The 27,324-nt window shown below is 46.6% G+C and overlaps 1 protein-coding gene across 2 annotated transcripts; it reads left to right on the top strand.

Moving 5' to 3' along the window:
* The first annotated feature begins 1,696 nt into the window (after positions 1-1,696).
* LOC119950601 (circumsporozoite protein-like) lies at positions 1,697-22,271 on the top strand. Of its 2 annotated transcripts, XM_038773177.1 has the most exons (5): positions 1,699-1,987; positions 9,134-10,092; positions 10,423-10,749; positions 18,199-18,344; positions 21,834-22,271. In XM_038773177.1, the coding sequence occupies exons 1-4, from the start codon at positions 1,933-1,935 to the stop codon at positions 18,322-18,324; spliced, it is 1,467 nt and encodes a 488-aa protein (XP_038629105.1). In that variant the 5' UTR covers positions 1,699-1,932; the 3' UTR covers positions 18,325-18,344; positions 21,834-22,271. The 2 variants fall into 2 exon arrangements, with proteins under 2 accessions (XP_038629104.1, XP_038629105.1); XM_038773176.1 differs by having other exon boundaries at positions 1,697-1,987; positions 9,134-10,749.
* Positions 22,272-27,324: the final 5,053 nt, after the last annotated feature.

Below are 27,324 nucleotides of genomic sequence, written 5' to 3'. Positions count from 1 at the left end.
CTCCATTGTTTCTTTGGCAAATTACCTCAAATCTGTGACCTCTTGTGCACAAACCTCCCACCAGTGGGAATAGTTTTTCCCTATCTATTCTGTCTAGACCCCTCATGATTTAGCCATGAGCCTTCATAATAAGAGTGCTTCTTAAAATGATGGTGGGAGGTAGTAATTCTAACGTAATCCCAACTGGCGGGAAACTGATATGATTGGGTCGGTCACACGTTTTGCACCCTGCCTGGTGTTATTCCCCATTGAAATCACCATATCGGGTGGCAAACCAGAAGCTGTCAGTTTTTCGTTGGACGGGTCAGATTAATATTACCGCAGGATGTTTTGTCCTAGTCTCCATTACAGAGAAAGAAAATCACAGCAAGGTTGGCTTCCCAGAATTTCCAGATTTGATGTGATGATCATGCCATAGCAACACACATGAAGTGAAATGTCTACCCATGATCACGGGGCGGCGCAGTGGCAAGGGGCGGCACGATGGCGCAGTGATTAGCAGTGCTGCCTCGGGTGACTATCTGTGTGGAATTTGCACTTTCTCCCCGTGTCTGCATGGGTTTCCTCCGGTTTCCTCCCACAGTCCAAAGATGTTCAGGTTAGGTGGATTAGCCATGCTAAATTGCCCCTTAGTGTGCAAAAGGTTAGGTGGCACTACTGGGTTACGGGGATAGGGCGGAGGCATGGGTTAAGCAGGGTGCTCTTTCCAAGGGCTGGTGCAGACTTGATGGGCCGAATGGCCTGCTTTTGCACTGTAAATTCTATGATGCCAGTTAATAATAATAAGATTTATTATTGTCACAAGTAGGCTGATATTAACACTTCAATGTAGTTACTGTGAAAATCCCGTAGTCACCACACCCTGGCGCCCGCTTGGGTACACTGAGGGAGAATTCAGAATGTCCAATTTGACCGGTCTGTCCAATCCAAAACATAAATAAGAACAATATCTGTTTGTTACAAAATTGACCAAAACTTTGCCTTTTAAAAAAAAAATTGCCCTTTCTTAATTTCTAGTTTCTAATTTAACTTTTTTTTAACATGGATGCCTCAACTGGCAAGATAGCATGATGACAAAGCACTAATTTTGCATTATTGATTAGCAGGCTGGCGAAGGCTGAAAGCAGAGTACAAACACTAATGGGCAGACAGAAAACCAAACAAACCAAGGGAGAGCTGAACAAGAGGAAGAGAAAAGGTAAGCTATTGAAAGAATGTAAAAAAAAGAGAGCAAAGAGATGAAAAAGAGCAAGTAAGGCAGAGACAGGGAGACTTTTTCTTGTTAAGTATCGGCGTAACAGTCAGAACCATCCAGTGTATTTCATTCACATTTTGGATGGTCCACAGAGGAAGTTTGCAATTCTGGGCAACTGCTGTGGAATCCTATCTGGGAACTTAAGCAGGGGCTCCTTACCTGCGAATTCTTCAGTGCATCTTTTGCTGATGGGGTGGTCAGAGGTTAAAGCCCATACAGTTGTATCACAATACAGAAACTCCCTCCCCAACAGCACTGTATATGTACCTACACCACATTGTGTACTACTGCTCAAGTTGGAGTCACCCCACCTACAATCTCAAGGGAAATTAGAGCTGAGCAATAAATGTTGGCTTTGCCAGCAGTCCCCAAATCCCATGGGGTGGCGGGGGGACTCCACCAAAGAGCTTTCATTTGGCAGCAGGAGTGTCAAACAATCAACTGATTGTTAATAGGTCATTTCTCGTAAGGAGAATTTAGCCTTGGGCGAATCGACCTAATTCTATCCAACAGTATTGATCCCAACTCTACGTTTGTGTGTGTACATAGATGTTTTATTTTTAAAGAGAGCTGCTCTTTCAACCAATACGGAGGCGGTGACAGACTTTATTGCAGAAAGTGTGCGTGGATTTCCGCATTGTACTTTCGATTGAACTGATCTCCCGGAATACAGCAACATGGCGTGGAAGGACAGTTTGCCCGGAATTGTAGTGCTGTGTCTCATCATCAATGGTAAGTTTTATTACATGTGAAACTCGACTGGGGTGGGTGGGGGGATCGTGTGTCTTTTCAGTGGGAAACGGGAAGCAGGTGCACAGATCCTTCAGGAGCTGATACAAACAGTGCAGGTTACCCAGTCCCAGCGGGAACTTTGTTCTATTCCTGACCCCGGTGTTGTGTTGCATCGACTGTGCTTAAACGTCCAGAGATACGTTTTCACTGGAGGTCCTTTTTGTTTTCAGTGAGAGACGGAAGACATGGCAATAATCTAAACTTGACTTTTTGTTTGTTTGTGCGTGTGTGTGGGGTGGGGGTGTATTAAGTATCTACTCACTGGGGAAACTGACCGTGGTCGGACCTTGGTCTTGGGCACGTGCTATCCCCCGGAACCAACTCCATTGTAACCAACTAATATCGCTAAAACTTCGCCTTCACTTTCGTTTTAATAACTTCCTTGTTTCAGAGAGGAAGGGGTTGTTTTTTGTTCTTGATGTTTGTGTCTGCCTCAAATTTTGCGGCGTATTTGTCCCCAGGGACACGGGCAATCTCCAATCCAAGTACGGAGCCTCCAGTATATTTGGGAGTCGAATGCAACGCTTCATCTCTCAAAGAGGTCTCAGCCCCCCCTGCCCATAAAAACGAGCCCCGCCCTTTTAAAATGAGGAGTTTCCGGAATGCACTGGTTCAAAGGGGGTTCTCTTCAGAATCACAGAATTGGTACAGAAGGAGGCCATTCGGCCCATCATGTCTGCACCAGCTCTCCAATGACACTGCCCTGCCTCTTTCCCTGTACCCCTGCACATTCTTTCAATTCAAATAATCATCTAACGCCCTCTTAAATGCCTCGATTGGACTTTCCTCCACCACACTTACACACAGTGCATTCCAGTCACAAATCACTCCTGTGAAAAAGATTTTTTTCTCGCATCACATTTGCTTGTTTTGCAAATCACTTTAAATCTGTGCCCTCTCGTTCTTAACCTTTTACGTTTCTCCCTCTCTATCCCAATCCCCTCATGATTTTCAACATCTCTAACAGAGTCGCCTTTCTTCCAAGGAGAACAGTCCCAACCCTTCCAATCTATCCTCATTGCTGAAGTTTCTCATTTTTAGAAATCTTTTCTGCACTCTTCAATGCGTTTACATCCTTAGTGTGGTGCCTGGGACTGTACACACTATTCCGGCTGAAGTCCAACTAATGTCTTGTGTAAGTTCAGCAAACCTCCTTGCTGCTATACTCTATGCCCCAATTAATAAAGACGAGAATATATAGGCTTTATTAACTGCTCTCTCCACATAGACCTTAGTCCCTCTGCTCCTGCACACTTTAAGAATATTACCCCTTATTTTATATTGGCCGGAATACTCCGCCTGTTCACTTTTCCCGCCAGCAGCGCAACCCCGCCCATGGTTTCCGGCGGTGTGGGGTGGTTTCAATTTGGAATCTAATTGACAAGCAGTGGGTGGATAGAATCGCGCTGCCGAGAAACATGTGGCTGGGGAAGCGGAGAATCCAGCGCATTGTCTCTCCATGTTCTACCCTGCCAGAATGCATCACCTCACGATCTTCACACTCAACTTCATCTGCCACCTATCTGCCCACTTCACCAGCTTGTATATGTCCTTTTGAAGTTCTGCACTGTCCTCCTCACACTTTACAATGCTTCCAAGTTTTGTGTCATCCAGAAACTTTGAAATTGTCCCTTGCGCACCAAAATCTAGATAACTAATATATACCAGGAAAAGCAAGGGTCCCAATACAGAGCACGAGGTAACACCTTCTTCCAACCCCCAAAAATATCCATTGTCCATTACACTCTGCTTCCTGTTATTCAGCTAATTTTGGATCCACGTTGCCACTGTTCCTTTTATTCCATAAGCTGTAACTTTTCTGAAGTCTGTTGTGTGGCACTGTATCGAATGCCTTTTGAAAGTCCATGTACACCACATCAACAGCAGTACCCTCATCAACCTTTTCTGTTATCCTCTTGAAACACTCCAGCAAATTAGTTAAAAATGATTTCCCCTTTAAAAATCCATGCTGACTCTTCCAATCAACCCACATTTTTCCATGTGACTACTTGACTACAAATGTTATAGAAAATCATAATTTCTCTGATAATCCATTGCAATTATTGAGCATCTTAAAGATTTTCCTCACTTAAGACCTGAACAGGAAATGAGGTTCAGTACATTTTTTTTGAGTGAAACCACATAAAAAATTTACAAAGTTTCCTGATTACAAGTTTTGGGCTCCTTCTGATTTGTATGAATGATTTAGTTAATGGAGTTGAAACTTTTACTTTATGTTCCTGGAATAAAATTTTCTGGTCTCTGGACTTTATATACAACAGAAGATTCACGCCTGGGCCCAGTGGAAATCCTGACACCCGGATCTACAAGGAAAGTTTTCACTTCTGGTGGAAAATTGCTCTGCTGCCCTGGACCCTCTGTGAATGTTTCTGATGCTAAGTTACAGTCTGAGGCTTTGGATAGTCTTGATGTACTTGCCTGGGTAGTTACCCAGGTAATGTTAAGACAGAAAAACTTGGCCAAAGGGCAACTAGGGGCATATCCTGTCTTCCTGACTCTACTCTGCCACAACAGAGTTCCCTGAGGGATGCTGCATTGTGAAGAAAATTGGGCTTTGAAGACCCCAACAGGAATGTGGAATAGTGTCGCGTCCGGGTTGGGAATTCTCAATAGCAGCAGCAGCAATCAGATTATTTTAGCCAGTGCTCGGAGGTTCCCAGCCTTTATCCTCCTTTGGCGCCTTATTGCTTATACTAGATTGCATGCATCCCCACGTTTGTGACTATTCTAATGAAATTCACAGGAAATTTGAATCAATCATAGCATGGGTGCATTTTTATAGTCTGGATTGTGCCCAATGACGGAAATCTATCTTTCAATATAGTACCTTCATTTGTCTGGTATTGATTGATTGATGTACTCAAATAAAATTGGCCCTAACATTAATAACATTTGGTTAAAATCCTGATTTGTGTGGGCCAGAGCTAGTCTGTGCTCGATAAACAATTGTACATTATTTGCTTTTTAAAAAAAATTTGCTTCAATCAATTGCTTTTAACCTTTATAATGCCAATCTTTTCTAAGTATTTATATTTCTGTCTGCCTGCTCAGTGCAAAAAGGGGAATTTTATTTACAGTTAACACCTTGACCTACACTTATCAACTCTGTTGCTGATAACGGTCCCAACATATTGGGAGCAGGCGCATTGTAGCAGCTATACACGGATAGCTGCCTCTTTTTCATAGAATTTACAGTGCAAAAGGAGGCCATCCGGCCCATCGAGTCAGCACTGGCTCTTGGAAAGAGCACCCTACCCAAGGTCAACACCTCCACCCTATCCCCATAACCCAGTAACCCCACCTAACACTAAGGGCAATTTTGGACACTAAGGGCAATTTATCATGGCCATTAGAACATAGAACAGTACAGCACAGAACAGGCCCTTCGGCCCTCAATGTTGTGCCGAGCCATGATCACCATACTCAAACCCACGTATCCACCCTATACCCGTAACCCAACAACCCCCCCCCCTTAACCTTACTTTTATTAGGACACTACGGGCAATTTAGCATGGCCAATCCACCTAACCCGCACATCTTTGGACTGTGGGAGGAAACCGGAGCACCCGGAGGAAACCCACGCACACAGGGGGAGGACGTGCAGACTCCACACAGACAGTGACCCAGCCGGGAATTGAACCTGGGACCCTGGAGCTGTGAAGCATTTATGCTAACCACCATGCTACCCTGCTGCCCCCAATGCACCTAACCTGCACATCTTTGGACTGTGGGAGGAAACCGGAGCACCTGGAGGAAACCCACGCACACACGGGGAGGATGTGCAGACTCCGCACAGCCAGTGACCCAAGCCGGAATCGAACCTGGGACCCTGGAGCTGTGAAGCAATTATGCTATCCACAGTGCTACCGTGCTGCCCCTTACTGTTCCTTAAAGTGGCACTGGGAGTTTAATTTACTTTTTTTACCTCTAATACTTAGAAACCCTCTGATCGATTACGAATGCATTGAATCTTGTATGCGGCTGGTGAGCACTGTCTCATTTTATGACTTGTTATTCAAAGTTGACTTTCTTTGGGAAAACCAATATTACTGCCTTGCACACTAATGTAAACTTGTGGCCAAGTCGGAAAAGCAAAAATGCCACTAATGGCATTATTGTATGTTCACCATTGTTTCAGAAAAGGAGGCCCAGAACTTAACAAGCTTGGGGAAAAAACAAAACATGTGCAAATGGTTTGCCACGCCCGTGGAACACCATTCAAGTCTCCTCTACCCCCGGGAAGAACCCACTTGGTCAAGTGCAGCCTATGCTGTATCAAACTTAAACCTTGCACATGAGGAGGTATAGTTGGCCCTATGCAAAGCCTCACTCCACACCCCGTCTTTCAAAACCAAACCCAACTATTCCTCCCATTTTCCCTTTACTTTCTCCATCGCCAGTATCTGCCCATAGATATCTGAAATTCTCCATTCCCCTATCCCATCATGAGACAGAACCTTATCCACAAATGAAGGCGCCAGCAACCGAGGAAACAAAGTTCTTATGCACAGTCTCGCGCCTTGAGAACATCCCTCTTGGAAGTTGGAACTTCTCCAGCTCAGCAAACCTACCCTCCTCAAACAAATTTCCAATCCACACTACCCCTTTCCCTCTCCCATATCTCAAATGTTGAATCTGTCCCAGCCAGTTCAAAACTATGATTCCCACATATCGGAACCCGTAACGACCTAGATCCTAACTTAAAATGTTGTCTGAATTCTCAGAGAGGCTATTACCACTGGGCTCGAAGAGAGCGTGACTGGAGAGAAGGGAAGAGGATCAGTACTAAGTGCCCCCAAACTCGAACCGACACAAGAAGCCACCTCAATCTGCCCTCATATACAAGAAGCCTCCTCCATCCACCCCCATACCGAATCTGAGTTCTTAAACCACCCCTGACCATTCTCAATGTTTTCTGCCCAGTTATAATCCATCAAATCAGGCAGTGCCAATCCCCTCGATTGTTTATCCCTTTGCAAAAAACCCTTCAAACCCACCTAAACAAAGGTCAAAATCAACTTGTTGACCCTACCGAAGAAAGACTGGGAGACACTGAAACATGGACAAAAACCTTGGGAGAATTTTTATCTTTCCCATCTGAACTCTACCTGCCAGCGACAATGGGAGGGCATCCCATCTCTTCATCTCTTCAAATCCACCTTCATCCCATTCACCAGATGGGCCAGGTTCAACCAAGGAACGAGGCCCAGTCAGCGCTACCCGTACCCCAAGATATCCGAAAGAAGTCCTGGCCAGACAAAACGTAATCCCCCCAGATCAGCTCCCCTCCCCTTCCTGGAGGATTCACCGGAAAGATTTCACTCGTTCCCATGTTTAATCTATACCCTGAGAAGGAACCAAACTTCCCAAGTACCTCAATTACCTTCCCCACTGGAGAGGGATGATCTGTGACCTATAACAACAAATCATTCGCGTACAAAGAAACCCCAAGTTCTCTATCTCCCATCTATTCCCTTCCGACTGGTCGATGACCAGAGTGCAATGGCCAACGGCTGAATTGCCAAAGTGATCAATAACAAGGAAAGTGGACAATCCTGCCTCGTACCTCTATTCAACCAAAAGTGCCCCAAATACAGGGCACTGTTACGGACACTTGCAGTGGGGGCGCTATACAAAAGCTTAACCCAAGATATGAATTTAGGCCCAAAACCAAACCAGCCCATAATTTCAAAAAGGTACCCGCACTCCTCCCAGTTGAACGCTTTTTCCGTGTCCATGGCGATAATCACTTCTGGCTCAAACCCGAAAGAGAGCGACAACACCACATTCAAAAGTCTCCTAATAATGGCAGGCAACTTTCAACCCTTAACAAAACCTGTCGGCTCCTCAGAATTCACCGAAGTGGGTTGCCAGCATCTTAGCCAACAGCTTTGCATCGAAAGTAGGCAGAGAGATGGATTTATACAATAGGTCTTTAGCCCTTTTTGGAAGATCAAAGAGATCGAAGCCAGTGTAGCGGGTAACACCCACACCCGGGACAAAGAACCATTGAACATATCTAATATATAAAACACCAACAGAGCCGCAAACTGTTTATAAAGTTCCATCCACCCCACCAACCCCGGGACCCACCCAGCCCCTCTTGGGGCCCCTTCTACTTCCGCAAGTAAGTCTGACAGGGCCCCAACCTGCACCCCCTCCAGGCCCACCCAAAATGACTACCGTCACTCTCCTCAAACCAGTATGTAAACAAAGGAACTTTCATTGTTGGCAATCCACCCATCGCCCGCACAGTCCCACCCTCCGCAAACAAAACCCAAGAAACCTATGCACGTTAGCTTAATGGACAAAAGAACCCCCCCTCCCCCCAACCCTCCCAGGTAACCAGCTGCAGTACTCTCCCCCACTCCGCTCCCATTAATCAGAATACCCGCCTGCACGGTGACCCCACCTGGGAAAACTCAAAGAATCAAAGTAATACGCATTATGTCTCAGCGAACCGGTCTCCTTATCCATACGTAACTTTAATGTCAAACATTATCGGATGGGAAAAAACACCCCGCCAACTCCTGCGCCCCCACCACCAACACACACACACATTACCAACAGGACAGTGAACATTCCCCAATTCATCCAAATACCACCCCCTCCTGTTTTCTGAATTCCCACGTTAGGAAACCACCAACCTCCTAGTCGACCACTGAGAGGACAACGACGCCACAGAGACTAATGCCATTTTCTCCCCTTCTGAGGCTGCAGGGCATTGGGGATCCTTTGTCAACTTATTCCTCGTGTTATAACCTCCAGACATCACACACCGAAGGGGGAACCAAAACTCTCGAGCTACACTACGCTTCTTCCCAAAAGACACCCATTAACTGGGCAAAAAGGGCCAAAAAACAAATCCCCAAACGGGAGCCACATTCTGTGAAACCGTTCATCTCATAGCCGTCACCAGAAGTCTGGTATACTTTAATTACAATGTTTATCTACAATACAATAATTGCTATATTTTGCTGGGAATGTTTTGTGTCATCTAGTGCAGTATGTTTAAAGAAAAAAGTAACCTTTTCAATCCTCTTTCTGCCACCACTTGCAATATAGGATGTTTATTGAACGGTGAGGGACCAGGAAAACAGGAACCAGGAAACAAAGAAAAATACGAAACTGCGGTGACAAAGGGCAAAGGAAACAACGGAACTGCGGTGACAAAGGGCAAAGTAAACGATGGAACTGAGGTGACAAAAGACAAAGTAAACAACGGAACTGCGGTGACAAAGGAGAAAGGAAACAACGGAACTGCGGTGACAAAGGGCAAAGGAAACAACGGAACTGCGGTGACAAAGGGCAAAGTAAACGATGGAACTGAGGTGACAAAAGACAAAGTAAACAACGGAACTGCGGTGACAAAGGGCAAAGTAAACAACGGAACTGCGGTGACAAAGGGCAAAGTAAACAACGGAACTGCGGTGACAAAGGGCAAAGTAAACGATGGAACTGAGGTGACAAAGGACAAAGGAAACAACGGAACTGCGGTGACAACGGGCAAAGTAAACAATGGAACTGAGGTGACAAAGGACAAAGGAAACAACGGAACTGCGGTGACAAAGGAGAAAGTAAACGATGGAACTGCGGTGACAAAGGGCAAAGTAAACAACGGAACTGCGGTGACAAAGGGCAAAGTAAACAACGGAACTGCGGTGACAAAGGGCAAAGTAAACGATGGAACTGCGGTGACAAAGGGCAAAGTAAACAATGGAACTGCGGTGACAAAGGGCAAAGTAAACGATGGAACTGCGGTGACAAAGGGCAAAGTAAACAATGGAACTGAGGTGACAAAGGGCAAAGGAAACAACGGAACTGCGGTGACAAAGGACAAAGGAAACAACGGAACTGCGGTGACAAAGGAGAAAGGAAACAACGGAACTGAGGTGACAAAGGGCAAAGTAAATAATGGAACTGCGGTGACAAAGGGCAAAGTAAATAATGGAACTGCGGTGACAAAGGAGAAAGTAAACGATGGAACTGCGGTGACAAAGGGCAAAGGAAACAACGGAACTGCGGTGACAAAGGAGAAAGTAAACGATGGAACTGCGGTGACAAAGGAGAAAGTAAACGATGGAACTGCGGTGACAAAGGACAAAGTAAACGATGGAACTGCGGTGACAAAGGGCAAAGTAAATAATGGAACTGTGGTGACAAAGGACAATGTAAACGATGGAACTGCGGTGACAAAGGAGAAAGTAAACGATGGAACTGCAGTGACAAAGGATAAAGTAAACGATGGAACTGCGGTGACAAAGGAGAAAGTAAACGATGGAACTGCAGTGACAAAGGATAAAGTAAACGATGGAACTGCGGTGACAAAGGAGAAAGTAAATGATGGAACTGTGGTGACAAAGGAGAAAGTAAACGATGGAACTGCGGTGACAAAGGACAATGTAAACAATGGAACTGCGGTGACAAAGGACAAAGTAAACGATGGACATGCAGTGCCAGAGGACAAAGGGAACAGTGGACACGCAGTGCCAGAGGACAAAGGGAACAGTGGACACGCAGTGCCAGAGGACAGAGGGAACAGCGAACACGCAGTGCCGGCCAGCCCTGCCATCCTGAAAACTGTGCTATCCGAAATATTTGAGCATCACTTCATAATTTATCTGCTAATTGGATCATCGCTTGTCGCGGTAGTGTATATCCTCTACCACAACAAAAATAAGGTATGCTTGTCAGCTTTCTGATTTTTCTGTACTAACTACAGTAATTTAAGTTTTGGATGTCAAGGATATATAATCAGCACACAAAGGTTTTCCTGCTGATTTTCATGCACTAAATACAGTTTTGAGAAGAGGGATAATCACGCATGTTAATTCAAAAACAATTGGAATCAAATGGTGTAAGTGTGAACTCTTCAAAACCAGGCATGTAGGTTAATGTCTAGTCATGGTCAATATGAAAGTCACAATGGGTAGCACGGTAGCAGAAGTGGCTAGCACTGTGGCTTCACAGCGCCAGGGTCCCAGGTTCGATTCCCTGCTGGGTCACTGTCTGTGGAGTCTGCACGTTCTCCCCGTGTGTGCGTGGGTTTCCTCCGGGTGCTCCAGTTTCCTCCCACAGTCCAAAGACGTGCAGGTTAGGTGGATTGGCCATGATAAATTGCCCTTAGTGACCCAAGTTAGGAGGGGTATTGGGTTACGGGGATAGGGTTGAAGTGAGGGCTTAAGTGGGTCAGTGCAGACTCGATGGGCCGAATGGCCTCCTTCTACACTGTATGTTCTTCATTCAATTGCACTGCATGTAAGTAATAGAATGCAGAGCCAATCTTTAAATTTCACATTCAGTGACTTGTTAGTGTAGCTGTTCTATACAGTGCCTACAATTAGCCTGATAAAATGCTGCTTGCAAAACAAATCTGCTGGCAATAGGTAAAACTTTGGTAATCAAAATTTTTTTTTTGTTTTTTTTAAATAAACATTTAATTGAGGCATTTGTTGGCATTGTAACAGCAACAATATAAACAATGTACATAAGACTATAAACATAGTGCAAATACCACCTCCCTCCATAACAGGTCCCACCATTAATTAACCTCCTAATCTACGCTAACCTAACCACCGCCCCCCCCTCCCCTCCACCGCCCCCCCCCCCCCCACACACACCCCTGCTGACGATTAATTTTCCGTGAAGAAGTTGATGAATGGTGGCCACCTCTGGGTGAACCCTAACAGTGACCCTCTCAAGGCGAACTTAATTTTCTCCAGACAGAGAAAGCTAGCCCTGCCAGATAGCCAGGTCTCCAACTTCGGGGGCTTTGAGTCCCTCGAAGCTAATAGTATCCGTCTCCAGGCTACCAGGGAAGCAAAGGCCAGAACATCTGCCTCTTTCTCCTCCTGGATTCCCGGATCTTGCGACACCCTGAAAATCGCCACCTCTGGACTCAATGTCACCCTTGTTTTTAATACCTTGGACATGATGTCAGCAAAACCCTGCCAAAATCCCCTAAGCTTTGGACATGGCCAGAACATGTGGACATGGTTCGCTGGTCCTCCCGCACATTTTGCACACCTGTCTTCCACCCCAAAGAATCTGCTCATCCGGGCCACTGTCATGTGAGCCCAGTGAACGATCTTGAATTGTATCAGGCTGAGTCCGGCACAAGTTGCGGTCGTGTTGACTCTACTCAATGCGTCCGCCCAAAGGCCCTCCTCTATCTCTTCCCCCCAATCCCTCCTCCCACTTGCACTTCAGCTCCTCGGTCTGCGTCTCCTCGGATCCCATAACTTCCTTGTAAATGTCAGAGACGCTCCCCTCTCCTACCCATCCTCTGAAAATTACCCTTAGCGGTAGGAGGCGGAAGGTTGACACCTGTCCACGCAGAAAGTCCCGCACCTGCAGATGTCTAAATTTGTTTCCCCTCACCAACGCAAACTTCTCCTCCAGCGCCCTCATACTCTGAAAGCTCCCCTCTATAAACAAGTCCTCCATCCTTTCAATCCCCGCTCTCCGCCATATTCGGAACGCCCCCATCCATACTCCCGAGGCAGACAGGTGATTATCGCAGATTGGGGACCAGACAATATCTCCTCCATTGCCCCCAGACTCTCAGGGCCGCCACCACCACAGGGCTGGTGGAGTACCGCACCGGCGGGAACGGCAGAGGCGCAGTTACCAATGTCCCCAAACTTGTGACCTTGCAATAAGCCGCCTCCATGTGCACCAATGCCAACCCTTCCCCCACCACCCACTTCCTGATCATGGCTATATTAGCCGCCCAGTAAAATTGCCCCCAACACAAAGCCCGCAATTACTTTGTTGACCCGCTTAAAAAAGGACCGCGGAATGAAGATGGGGAGACATTGAAATACAAACAGGAATTTTGGGAGGACCGTCATTTTCACTGTTTGAAGCTAGAGACAACGGGAGTGCATCCCATCTCCGGAAATCATCTTTCATCTGATCTACCAACTGGGCCAAGTTCAATTTATGTAGCCTGTCCCAGTCCCTCGTTACTTGAATACCTAGGTATCTGAAACTGTCCCCTACCAATCTAAACAGCAGATCCCCCAGTCGCCTCTCCTGACCCCTCGCCTGGACCACAAACATCTTGCTCTTCCCCATATTAAGCTTATACCCCGAGAACCGGACAAATTCCTCTAAAATTCCCATGATTTCTTCAACCCCTCAATTGGATCCGAAACATACAGGAGCAGGTCATCCGTATAAAGTGAGATTCTGTGCTCCAATCCGCCCCACCCCCCCCCACCCCCCGGACCAGCCCCATCCAGCCCCTTGAGGCTCTCAGAGCAATTGCCACTGGCTCTATAGCCAGCACAAACAGCAGTGGGGAGGGGGGCATCCCTGTCTCGTCCCCCGATGCAGTCTAAAATAGTCCAAAGTCGTCCTGTTCATCCGTACACTTGCACAGGAGCCTGGTACAGCAACCTGACCCAGTCAATAAAGCCCCTCCAAAATCCAAACCACCCCAGAACCTCCCATAAATAATCCCATTCAACCCGGTCAAAAGCTTTTTCCGCATCCATTGCGACCACTACCTCCACCTCCCTACTTTCCGGGGGCATCATGATCACATTTAACAGCCTTCTTACATTGGCCATCAGCTGCCTGCCGTTAACGAGCCCCGTCTGATCCTTCACAATAACGTCCGGCACATAATCCTCGATCCTGGAGGACAAAATTTTGGCCAATAGTCTGGCGTCAACATTCAACAGGGGTATCGGCCTGTAGGACCTACATAGCTCCGGGTTCTTGTCCCGTTTCAGGATAAGCTAAATCGCGGCCTGTGACATCATCTGGGGCAGAACCCCTCTTTCCCTTGCCTCATTAAACACCTTCATCAGCACCAGTCCCAGAGAACTTTTTATAGAACTCCGCTGGGTATCCGTCCGGTCCCGGGGCTTTACCCGACTGCATGGCCTTCAAGCCCTCCACTATCTCTTCCAACCCGATCGGGGCCCCCAGTCCTTCTACCAGCTCCCCGTCCACCTTCGGGAAAGTCAACCCCTCCAGGAAGTGCCTCATCCCCTCCAGCCCTGCAGGGGGCTCCGACCTGTAAAGCCTGCTGTAGAAATCCCTAAACGCCTTACTTACCCCTGCCGAATCCCCAACCTAGTTCCCATCCTCATCAATAACTTTCTCTATTTCTCTAGCTACCTCCCTCTTTTTGAACTGCTGTGTAAGCATCCTGCTGGCTTTCTCCCCGTGCTCGTAGATCACCCCCCTCGCTTTCTGACCTGTTCCACTGCCCTCCCTGTGGTTAACAAGCCGAACTCCACCTGTAGCCTCCGCCGTTCCCTTAAAAGCTCTATCTCTGGATTCTCCGCATATCTCCTGTCAACTTGTAGAATCTCTTTTACCAGTCGGTCTGTCTCTGCCCTGTCCGTCCTGTCCCTATGAGCCCGGATCGAGATCAGCTCTCCTCTCACCACTGCCTTCAGCGCTTCCCAGACCACTGCTGCTGAGACCTCTCCCATTTCATTTACTTGCAGGTAATTTTGTATGCATTTCCTCAGCGTCTCGCACACCGCTTCGTCCGCCAACATCCCTACATCTAACCTCCATGCGGGCACTGATTACTATCTTTACTAACCTGCAGGTCAACCCAGTGTGGAGCGTGGTCTGAGATTTTAATCGCCGAGTACCCGTGTCCACCACCCCTGGGAGAAGAAGAAAAGCTCCTTCACCCTCAGCTGCCTAAATCTCCATGGACCCCCCCCCCACCAATTGCACCTTGAACCCTTTCAGTTCCTTTGCCATTGCTGGAACCCTGCCTGTTTTCGTGTATGACCGATCCAGGCCGGGATCAATAACTGTATTAAAATCCCCTCCCATGATCAGCTTGTGCGAGTCCAGGTCCGGTACTTCCCCAACATCCTCTTTATGGATTCCACGTCATCCCAATTTGGAGCATATACATTAACCAACACTACCTTCATCCCCTCCAGCTTACCACTCACAATAATATATCGACCCCCCCCACATCCGAATCTATTCTGCCCACCTCAAATATCACCCGCTTATTAATCAAGATCGTAACCCCTCTAGTATTTGTCTTCAGCCCCGAGTGGAAGACCTGACTGACCCAGCGTTTCCTCACCTGGTCCGCTACTCTAAGGTGCGTCTCCTGCAACATTGCCACGTCCGCCTTCAGTCCCCTCAGGTGCGCGAACACAGGTACCCTCTTAACTGGCCCATTTAGCCCTCGAACATTCCAAGTGATCAGCCTAGTTGGGGGACACAGTGCTCTCCCCCCCCCCCCCCCTCCGCCGATCAGCCATCCCCTTTCTTGGGTCCACCTCCAGCCCATGCACCGCGCTTCCTCCAGCCCGGATTCCACCACCCCCCCCCCCCGCCCCCCGCCACCGACCTCCTCTCTGTCCTTCAACCGAAGTCTCTCCCTCGTCAGCAGAACAACGACCCCCACCTCCCCCTCCAGCAACACCACTCTGAAACATAATCTATACAATAAACTAAACAAATGCACCTGCCCCCCCCCCCCCACTGCGCTTCCGTGAGCTAGCTCACCCAGCTAGCTTGGTGGCCCTAGCCACTGGCGCCAGATAATCTCCCACCTATTGTTCCCTCACTCCCCTCCACCACCCCCCCCCCCCCCCCCGCTCATACAAACAAATTCCCTCATCTAACGATCCCCACACAATCACCCAACTGAAAGAAAAACACAGAAATCCAAACAAGCACTTCTCCATCCCACAAAAGTGCAAATCAAAGCAAACAGCATTGCTAACATTCATCAGAAAGAAAACACGAAAACAAAAACTTTTTTCCCCCCTTCTTAAACAGAACCCAAAACAGAAGAGAAAAAAACCCAAATATAAGCCAAAAAGCTGCAAGAAAGTTCTAAAGTTCTCAGTCCACCACCAGTCCTTTTCTGTTTGTGAAGTCCAGCGCGTCTTCGGATGACTCAAAATAATGATGCTGGTCCTCTTTTGTAACCCAGAGATGAGCCGGATACAACAGTCCAAACTTCACCTGTTTCTTGAAAAAGATTGACTTAATTTGGTTGAAGCCTGCCCTTTTCCCGGCCACCTCCACACTCGGGTCCTGTTAAACCCGCAGGATACTGTTGTCCCACTTACAGCTCCGCGATCGCTCCGCCCACTGAAGAATACATTCCTTGTCCAGGAACCTGTGGATTCTCACCACCATTGCCCTCGGAGGGTCCCCCGTTCGCGGCTTCCTCGCAAGCGCTCAGTACGGCCTGTCCACCTCCAAGGGTCGGGAGAATGTCCCCTCCCCCAGCAGCTTCTCGAAAATAGCCGCTATGTATGCCCCAGCATCAGCTCCCTCAGACCACTCAACATCCCCACCTCCAGCTCCACACAGTTTGATGCTCCTCCTGCTCAGCCAGTACCTTCTCAAACTTCTGGATCGCCCGATCCTGGGCGTCCAATCTGTGCTTCAGCCGATTAATCGACTCTTTTATCGTGTCCAGGCAGTTCCGTTTCTGCTTGGCAAAGCCGTCCTGGATGACCTGCATCAACTCCTCTTTTGATCGCTGGGCCAACACACCAGGGGCCCGGTCCTTGGCCATGCCACCTTCTGCCGCAGCTTCAGCCCAGCCCTTGCCTGTCTTTTTATTTCTGCCTTTTCGTGCACTTCTGGTTCTTTTCTCCATACACCGATACGTGGAAACGGTGCCCAATTGCCTCAGCCTTCGAATTTACAGTTTCAAACCGAAAAAAAGTCAGGGGGAAAGGTCCAAAAGTCTGACCAGAGCGGGAGCCACCAAATTTGCGACTTACTCCTTCATAGCCGCCACCGGAAGTCCGAAATCTAAGTTTTAATGGTGGGGCTGTTGTGGGCTCCACTTATACTGCTGCCACTATATTTTTGATGGCTATGTGGTGGGCAGAACTAACAATGGTCATCAAGCTAGTTCGTCAACCATTTTGCCCCCAGCACCTATCAACTCAGGAAAAGCCCATTATGAGGGCTTTCTTGTTAAATTGTTAGAACCAGTTTAGAAACGGATGGTGCCTTGTTCTTCCTCCCTATCCACCCACACTGAACCATCCAAAATGGGATGAAATTCCTTGGGTACAAACTAGTCTTTTCTTATCGTCCGTGATCAAAATGTTTTGTATGAAATGTTGACACTGCCCCCTGGTTGTCCCAAATAAAAATATATCCAGCAGCAAGCCTTTTGAGTTTTACAATAGGCATAGTCTCCACGAGGCCCACAGCGAAACCATCATTGATCTCCCTGTGGGGCTCATGGGGTACGAGCTTCCCAGGTAAGAGATGGAGGCCAATCACTTGGGGCTCGCTATGAGCAAAGATTAAAAGCAGGGCCTGGTGAGACGTCCTCCCAACTAGGATCACACTGACAGCCTCCTCTGTGTCATTAGAAAAATATTTATGATCCAACACTTGCACCCCGATGTTTACAAAGTGATGACGCACACACTATCACTCACACAAAGTTTTGATACAGATGAAGAAAAAAAACCAATTGGATTACTATCCAGAGATGTCTCAGTTCCTCTTTTCGGTGTGTTAGGCAGATAAACATCCTGCATTGTGGCTTTTTAACACGGTTCAGACAGCCAAGGTCTTTGTGTTTGGATGAGGGGCTATCACAATACAATGAAAGGTTGATGGGATCCATTTCATGTTCATCCTACACCCACTGACCTTGAATGTTCCTGGTGATCAGTTTCCTGCAAACCCCTTTAAAAAGGTATTGGCTGCTGATCCGACTGTTCAAATGCCAAAAGTCTGTTTATCTGCCTATGGTATGCTGCAGTTAACTTAACAGCTTTATAGCTAACTTTTAAAAAATTGTTTTAAATTTTGTAATATGTATGTGCGGGTCCATGACAGAGGCTGGGATGGGAGTAGATCCATGTATTTAAACAGAGGCTGGGATGGGATCAGCGAGTCATTTAACAGTCTTGTCAGGAAACCAATTTTACACCCCATCTGATTTTACTCTTATTAAAGTCCGCGTGTAAAAAGTTGACGGTGCAGTGTTCACCTCAAGTTAAAATTACTCTCCTGATGGTTCAAAACTCTGTTTTCAGATCGACAAAGTGAGTTGAATTATGCCGCGGTAGACAGGTTATTTCACCAATGGCCAGAGACTGAGTTTTAAACAGAACAATTTCTACTATGTATTTAATTAATTTCAGATCACTGCCGTGTGTCAGAAAAATAGCTACAGAAAAACTAGACGTCCGAATGTATCGGAATATCAACGGCTTGATCAGAATTTAAGTGAAATAATTGTCAGTCTGAAAAAAAGAAATCTTGATTAAGCGGCAAAGTTCTTAAAGAGGTATGTGTTTTCATAAAATGATTTTGAAATCTATCTGCATCTAATAAGTTTAACTGAATACATTGATTGTGGGTGGCTTTATTCAGCGTCCAAGTTGGGCCCCTGGGCCTAGTTGTTTTTGCATTTTTGTTTCATGGAACATTTATAGAAAGCTTACTGCCTGTCTGCGGTTGTTTACACCTGTGGTTTATTTTTACTCTGAAACTTATGCTCCTTATCTTGAGGAAGCAGTAGAAACAAATGCTTGTACAAAAAGAACAAAGAAAATTACAGCACAGGAACAGGCCCTTCGGCCCTCCCAGCCTGCGCCTATCCAGATCCTTTATCTAAACCTGTCGCCTATTTTCCAAGGTCTACTTCCCTCTGTTCCCCGCCCATTCATATATCTGTCTAGACGCATCTTAAATGATGCTATCGTGCCCGCCTCTACCACCTCCGCTGGCAAAGCGTTCCAGGCACCCACCACCCTCTGCGTAAAAAACTTTCCACGCACATCTCCCTTAAACTTTCCCCCTCTCACCTTGAAATCATGACCCCTTGTAATTGACACCCCCACTCTTGGAAAAAGCTTGTTGCTGTCCACCCTGTCCATACCTCTCATAATTTTGTACACCTCAATCAGGTCCCCCCTCAACCTCCGTCTTTCCAACTAAAACAATCCTAATCTACACAACCTTTCTTCATAGCTAGCACCCTCCATACCAGGCAACATCCCGGTGAATCTCCTCTGCACCCTCTCTAAAGCATCCACATCCTTCTGGTAATGTGGCGACCAGAACTGCACGCAGTATTCCAAATGGGGCCTAACCAAAGTCCTATACAACTGTAACGTGACCTGCCGACTCTTGTACTCAATACCCCGTCCGATGAAGGCAAGCATACTGTATGCCTTCTTGACCACTCTATCAACCTGCATTGCCACCTTCAGGGTACAATGGACCCATTGACCATATAGTCCGCTCTTGAATTAGATCTTCCAAAATGCATCACCTCGTATTTGCCTGGATTGAACTCCATCTGCCGTTTCTCTGCCCAACTCTCCAATCTATCTATATTTTGCTGTATTCTCTGACAGTCCTCCTCGCTATCTGCAACTCCACCAATCTTAGTATCATCTGCAAATTTGCTAATCAGACCACCTATACCTTCCTCCAGATCATTTATGTATATCACAAACAACAGTGGTCCGAGCACGGATCCCTGTGGAACACCATTAGTCACCCTTTTCCATTTTGAGACACTCCCTTCCACCACTACTCTCTGTCTCCTGTTGCCCAGCCAGTTCTTCATCCATCTAGCTAGTACACCCTGAACCCCATACGAGTTCACTTTTTCCATCAACCTACCATGGGAAACTTTATCAAACGTCTTACTGAAGTCCATGTATATGACATCTACAGCCCTTCCCTCATCAATTAACTTTGTCACTTCCTCAAAGAATTCTATTAGGTTTGTAAGACATGACCTTCCCTGCACAAAACTATGCTGCCTATCACTGATAAGTCTATTTTCTTCCAGATGTGAATAGATCCTATCCCTCAGTATCTTCTCCAACAGTTTGCCTACCACTGACGTCAAGCTCACAGGTCTATAATTCCCTGGATTATCCCTGCTACCCTTCTTAAACAAAGGGACAACATTAGCAATTCTCCAGTCCTCCGGGACCTCACCCGTGCTCAAGGATGCTGCAAAGATATCTGTTAAGGCCCCAGCTATTTCGACCCTCTCTTCCCTCAGTAACCTGGGATAGATCCCATTCGGTCCTGGGGACGTGTCCACCTTAATGTCTTTTAGAATACCCAAAACATCCCCCTTCCTTATGACGACTTGACCTAGAGTATTTAAACATCCATCCCTAGCCTCAACATCCGTCATGACCCTCTCCTTGGTGAATACCGATGCAAAGTACTCATTAAGAATCTCACCCATTTCCTCTGACTCCACGCATAAATTCCCTCTTTTGTCTTTTAATGGGCCAATCCGTTCTCTAGTTACCCTCTTGCTCCTTATATACGAATAAAAGGCTTTGGGATTTTCCTTAACCCTGTTAGCCAAAGATATTTCATGACCCCTTTTAGCCCTCTTTATTGCGCGTTTGAGATTCGTCCTACTTTCCTGATATTCCTCCAAAGCTTCATCAGTTTTGAGTTGCCTCGATCTTATGTATGCTTCCTTTTTCATCTTAGCTAGTCTCACAATTCCACCCGTCATCCATGGTTCCCTAATCTTGCCATTTCTATCCCTCATTTTCACAGGGACATGTCTGTCCTGCACTCTAATCAACCTTTCCTTAAAAGACTCCCACATTTCAAATGTGGATTTACCCTTAAACAGCTGTTCCCAGTCCACAGTCCCTAGCTCCTGCCGAATTTTGTTGTACTCTGCCTTTCCCCAATTTAGCACTCTTCCTTTAGGACCACTCGCGTCTTTGTCCATGAGTATTCTAAAACTTACGGAATTGTAATCGCTATTCCCAAAGTAATCACCGACTGAAACTTCAACCACCTGGCCGGGATCATTCCCCAATACCAGGTCCAGTATGGCCCCTTCGCGAGTTGGACTATTTACATACTGCTCTAAAAAAACTCTCCTGGATGCTCCTTACAAACTCTGCTCCATCTACGCCTCCAACACTACACGAGTCCCATTCAATGTTGGGGAAGTTAAAATCTCCCATCACAACCACCCTATTGCTCCTACATTTTTCTATAATCTGTCTGCATATTTGTACCTCTACTTCATGCTCGCTTTTGGGAGGCCTGTAGTAAAGTCCCAACAATGTTACTGCAGTCCTACTGTTACTACTGTACTCGAGGCATGTTTGCCTTTTCCTGGCCTAAGAAGGTAGCCTTGGCAAAATTGCTGATGGGATTTTGCTACAGTTTTGATGTGCCTTCTGAAACCCTTTTGTGACTTTTCCTTCTAACTGTTCACCCCCAATACCAGAGATTACGTTCACACTGAGGTGTCTTTTAATCTATCTTCAGTGTGACAAGACTGATTTAGCTGCACTGGTAGTTATCGGTAACATTTAACTGAACTTTACCAGTAATGATTGTATCAATAGACTGGCAGCTTTTGTTCCTGAATCTTATCGCTTCCCTTCTAACTGGGATTTGTAGGGAAGAGAAAGCACTTCCTCACTGACTGGAAAACTTCCAGTCTTGTCACGTTGCTTCATGAGAATAGCCACACATGACAGCCTTCACTCTTAATCACATCGTCTGCCTTTTTCAGAGGTGGGATGTGACCACATCTACTGGCTGACATGAGTCATGTTGACATGTAGCTCAACTCAAAGAGTGAGTGTTTTTTCCAGGTTTGGCACTGATGTTTACATCCCTGGCCAGGCTTCCTCAGACAGGTAGCCAGGAAGGTTTTTATGTTTAAATAGCATCCTCCTGGTGGGCAGTTTCAAAAATTGCAACGGCAGCAATGGAATGGAATCAAATTCAATCTAATAATTTATAATGTGCTCTCTTCCTTCAGGTTGACAACATGTCATCGAAAAGCTCTGAAACCTCAAATGCGTGAAGAAAAAGCTTGAAGCAGTTTTAAAAAAAAATATATGTTTCTTCCCATCGAAAATGGGAAGGAGATCCCCTTTAAAGATTTCGGACCATTTGCAACTTTGCTTACTAGTAAACCAGATGGAAGCAATCCATGTTAATGCTGCCCATATCTAATAACAAGTGCCTCTTTATCCTGTGCTTTAAAACTTCATTGTTTTACTTCAACATCTCAATTGAACAAAACCGCCTCAAATGAAACTTTAGTTAAATTGTGATTTATATGCAGCATTGATCAAATTTGTACATGCATTTATAAGATTGAATGATTCTTTACAATAATTTAGTTCTAGTTAAGTTGTATTTTCAGACCGTGTATTTTTTTAGAATAATTATTAAAATTAGATTGATGTCCAAATTGCAAGTTTTCTTTAATCAGATGCTCACTGGATCCAAGGCCATGATTTCATACAGTAACAAGTAGCACAAATACAGATTTGAAGACTACATTTTTAGCTTTCCAAAATTATCAAGAACATAACCTATCCATCCTCTCTATTTGTATTGTGCAAGTAGTTCTGATTTTTGACAACATAAAATGTAAATATTCTAGTCTGTCAATGACTTTAATAGGATGATGTTGAAAGACACAGGGAATAGGTGCAAACTTCACATAGCCAGTTTCCTGAGGTGGGAATCGCACCCGAATCCCTGGCGTTGTGAGGCAGCAGTGCTAACCACAGTGCCACCACTAGAGTAGAGATTCCTGAAAAGGCATTGTCTCTCTATCAGTCCTTCACAGATAGCCACACCTTACCGCATTGCTCTACAAAAAGGCTGGCAGCGACCAGATGGGCTAAATGACTGTCCCCTATAATAATAATCTTTATTGTCACAAGTAGGCTTACATTTCAATTAAGTTACTGTGAAAAGCCCCAAGACGCCACATTCCGGCGCCTGTTCGGGTACACAGAGGGAGAATTCAGAATGCCCAAATTACCTAACAGCACGTCTTTCGGGACTAGTGGGAGGAAACCGGTGCACCCGGAGGAAACCCACACAGACACGGGAGAACGTGCAGACTCCGCACAGATAGTGACCCAGCTGGGAATCGAACCCGGGACCCTGGTGCTGTGAAGTCACAATGCTAACCACTGTGCTGCCGTGCTGTGCTATTCTGATTTGTGGTGGAAGAGTTCTGGTCAGTGACCATTTATCAGTCCTACCATACTATGCCCTGTTGTTTCAGATAATGAACAGTAGTTGGAATGATAAAAAAAACTAGTCTTCATCAGCCCAGGTGGCGACCTTATGGCGCAATAGTAGCATCCTTACACTGGACCAGCAGCTTCGGGTTTGAGTCCAACGTCAGGACATATTGGCTCATATTCATAATGTGGCTGAAAGGGCTAATAACCAGCTCAGGAGTCCTCCCACCACTTCCCCACTGTTTCCCAGAGTAAAAAACAGTGTGGATGTAATGATACGCTAAAAGAAAACCAGTCCCAGGCTGTGAGCTCTGTCAAGTCGAATAGATGTTACATTTCTGATTGGAATATGGTGTACATGACGTTGGATGAATTAAATGACACAGCACGCCATGCTTGGGAGCAATAGCTGTGCTAGCCTGCTTGCTTGTGTTAGAATGGACTGTGTTCTCTAGTGGGTAGGCTCACTGAATACTTAGCTGGCTGTTATCGAAGAACAAGTGAAATGGGGGCCATGACCCGAATTTCTGGGAGGATGTCATTTTACCCAAAGTCCTTCCAGGAAAGGAAGTTTTATGTTTGGCTTTATATGAGGTGGGGGATAGGATTTTCAAATCTTTTGAGTTGGCTTTGGTGAAACCCGAGAGTTTGTCGGTGGTTGAGGCGCAGGACATGTCTACTCTTACCCTGAACCTAACTATATTGGTGGAGGAGGAGAATTAGAATGCCCGCAAAATATAATGCTTTTTATAGCACTGCTTGTGGGCCTTGGGAAGCAGGAGTACTTTCTCAGAGCTGGCTAACCTGCCAATTGACACTGGCCACTCAGCCCTGTTATCCCTGCTTTCCCACAAGCCCAATTCTTTTACAGAGTTCGAGAGGGTTGCTTTTGGTATGATAAGGAATGCTGGACAGTTGACCTCCATAATTTCACAGAATCCCTACAGTGCAGAAGATTATTCGGCCCATCGAGTCTGCAACGACACCCTGACAGGGAACTCTACCCAGGAGGACACCCCTCCCTATTGTTGCCCGTTCTGGGTGAGTGTGCTTAACACTCAATTTGGCTCTGTTTCTTTACTTAGCTCTGGAGTCGCCAGGTATCGTTAAGATACCGCCACAAGTTTCAAGGTGAAGTTCAAAGCAATAAAACCATACACCAATTAGTAAGTTCAAACAACTGAGTTTATTATAATACAATTATAAAACTACCCATGCATACGTTAAGAGGATTAAACTATTCCTACCGCTAAATAAACTAATACTTATCTCGAAGGAACTGCCGGATCAGGGAACAAGGCCTCTTGCTCTGCTGTGGTCTGCAGACTTCAGGTTGGTATAGGTTAAAAAGGGGTCAGGAGTGTCTATCTCTGGTAGCGATCGTTGTGAGACACTTGCTGGCGGCTGCTGTCCGAAACCTCTCCTCTCTCTCGTTCAAGGTCTTCTTGGCAAAAGCTGGTCGAGGTGCTGGTCCACAGGGGAGGGCTGGTCAAGGAGAGAGGAGGGCTGGACGAGAAGGCTGAACCATGTGTGGAACCTGTCTTTTATAGGTCCCAGGGACCCGCGCCCCTTTGGGCGGACTCCCTTACCTGTTTGGAATCGATTGGGTCTCTTCCCAATCGATATGTTTGAATCCCCCCAATACTGAGGCTATTCCTTAGCTACTGGGCGGGCTTTCAGGCTCTTTGTTTTCGAACCCTGCTGGTGCCTGGGTGTCTGGTGTCCTTTACAATGTTGCAGTTACTTCCCCATTTGTGTCCATTGTCTCTGGAATCATTCCATTAACATGCTAACTATCTCCGAGATTGCCTCATTAGTATGCGGAATGTTTGTTTCGGTGCTATCTGCTTTCTTAGCAGACAGAATCCATACCTGCTAGGTGCAGCCTGCTGGCACTGCAAACATTGTCCATTTTATCCTACATGCTTTGCGTTCCTCCATTTTGTATTCAGGGAAATGGCCAACTTCGGTGGCTACACTATAATCCCAACTAACCTTTTGGACACTAAGGGAAACTTGAGCACAGCCAATCCACCGAAACCTGCAAATCTTTTGTCCTGTGGGAGGAAATTGGAATACCCAGAGTAAACCTGGGAAATGTGCAAAGTCCACACAGGCAGTCATCCAAGATCGGAACTGAACTCGGGTCTCTGGCGCTATGAGGCAGGAGTGCTAACCCCTGTGCCACCGTCCCGTTTATGGTCTATTTGTCCTTGCTGGTCATTTGCCACTCATTGTGTGTGTGTTTGTTTATACACGCAAATACATTAATGTGACTAGATGTAAAAATGATTAGTAATTTAGAGCAGTTACATTGGTAGGAGCATGACAGTGATGGGGGAGGTATAATAAACACCTAACTGAGACTGGAGGAATGTTAACCATGAGTAGTGAGATACACAAGGAAGTGGTTGCCCTTATTTTGACAATGGTAGTCGAGAGCAGTCCAATGCAACAGTTGAAGCGGTGACCACAAGCTTAGTGTTCAGATGGAAGGAGCGATCAAGAAAGGACAAGGGGCTGTATTCTCGGTTTCTGGGACTATGTCCCCACACCGTCGTAAAAACTGTGGACTTTCACGCCAGAAAAACAGGTGTGAAAGGCTCGCATATTCTTTGCCCCGCAGGGGGCTAGCAGTGAACCATCGTAAAAGTAGCAGCTTTTGTGGCAGATACAGGCCTCCGGACTTCCAGATCAGAGGCTGTGTCGTGCTCCATGGCAGACTCAGATCGGCGAGCTGGACCTTAAACATAATGCTGCCAATTGGCCACGCGGCCAACCTACACCGCTCGCCCAAAGTTTGCCCGGTCCAATATAAGGCATCACTGCCCTCCGTTCGGCCCGCCCCCGGCCAGAGGGGCCGTGGACTGAGTCCGCAGCTGCCACGCTAGTATCCTGACTGGCAGGACCATGTTAGATCCACGGCGTTGGGACTTCGGCTGGTCGGGACGGAGAATGGCCTCCGGCAATGGCCACTTTTTGGGGCCGGGAGAATCGGGGAACCGGCGCCGGTGCCGATTCCATGCGAGGAAATGGAATCTCCGCCCCGGCGCCAGCCGCGATTTTGGCGCAGAATCCAGCCCAAGGTGGTTAAGATGAAGTTTGAGATCACAGAGAATAAGGTTACACAGTGCAGAGGCTAAAGGGAAAGCAGGTGGATGTCTTGATGAGAAGCTCCGGATAGGGTAAGATGGTAGGGAATGATTTTAGAGGAGAGACAAGACCAGTGGACCAAGATGAAGTGTTCAAAAGAGGACAAGGTTTCAGAGGAGTAGCTTGGTGACAAAGGTGGCAGTTTGGGAGAGAAAGCCGATATCGTGTGGCCAGGGACAACTGTTGTCACCAATTAGCCCAAATTTCAGTGAAAGCAAAATGACAATGTAATCAGCCATAATAAAGTAACAGATGCAAGGTTTGAGTGAATGGATATTCTGGAACCATATTTCATAGAATTTACAGTGCAGAAGGAGGCCATTCAGCCCACCGAGTCTGCACTCGCCCTTGGAAAGAGCACCCTACTTGAGCCCACGCCTCCACCCTATCCCAGTAACCCCATCTAACCTTTTGGACACTAAGAGACAATTTAGCATGGTCAATCCACCTAATCTGCACATCTTTGGACAGTGGGAGGAAACCTGAGTGATGGAACCATCAATTCAGCGAACACGTGTAGTTGGATCTGAACAGAGGCTTTAATACACTTACAATAGAGCCAGCCTATTCGTCGTTGAACTCCAGATAAACTGCAGGCTGGCTCTAAGGCACTGATCTTTATACATCGGTCCCAGGAGGAGGAATCCTGGGCGGAGCCAAGGGAGGAGCCCAGTACAAACTCTCGCGCACTCCCAGAGCGACTCCCCCTGGTGGTCGGATAGTGCAACTGCACTTACAATGGTGGATAGTGAACATATATACACGGAGTTATATTGGCAATTATATACAGCATTGATCTTACAACGGGTAGATAACGAACATATATACATGGAGTGATATTGGCAACTATATATAGTGTGAATCACATTCACCACACTGAGCACCCGGAGGAAACCCACACAGACACGGGGAGAAAGTGCAGACTCCACAGAGAAAGTCACCTGAGGACGGAATTGAACCCGGGTCTCTGGAGCTGAGGCAGCAGTGCTAACCACTGTGCCACCATGCCACAGAAACGGTGGTTATTTTTTGATCCTCTGGCAGAGGGGTAGGAGGTTGGTGTGAGTAGTTCCGGTGAAGTGGGAGGGTGGGAAGGTCGGGAAGAAAGAA

The sequence above is a fragment of the Scyliorhinus canicula genome, chromosome 16 (assembly GCF_902713615.1).
Source record: "Scyliorhinus canicula chromosome 16, sScyCan1.1, whole genome shotgun sequence".
In the NCBI taxonomy this organism is placed as follows: Eukaryota; Metazoa; Chordata; class Chondrichthyes; order Carcharhiniformes; family Scyliorhinidae; genus Scyliorhinus; species Scyliorhinus canicula.
The sequence above is the reverse complement of the archived record's forward strand: the minus strand, read 5'-3'. Positions and strand labels throughout refer to the sequence as shown.

Excerpts from the sequence above, each read along its gene's own strand:
- LOC119950601 (XM_038773176.1), top strand. The coding sequence starts at position 1,933 with ATGGCGTGGAAGGACAGTTTGCCCGGAATTGTAGTGCTGTGTCTCATC. Across the intron at positions 1,988-9,133 it reads GCTGTGTCTCATCATCAATG|GATGTTTATTGAACGGTGAG; the intron begins GTAAGTTTTATT and ends CTTGCAATATAG. Across the intron at positions 10,750-18,198 it reads TCTACCACAACAAAAATAAG|ATCACTGCCGTGTGTCAGAA; the intron begins GTATGCTTGTCA and ends AATTAATTTCAG.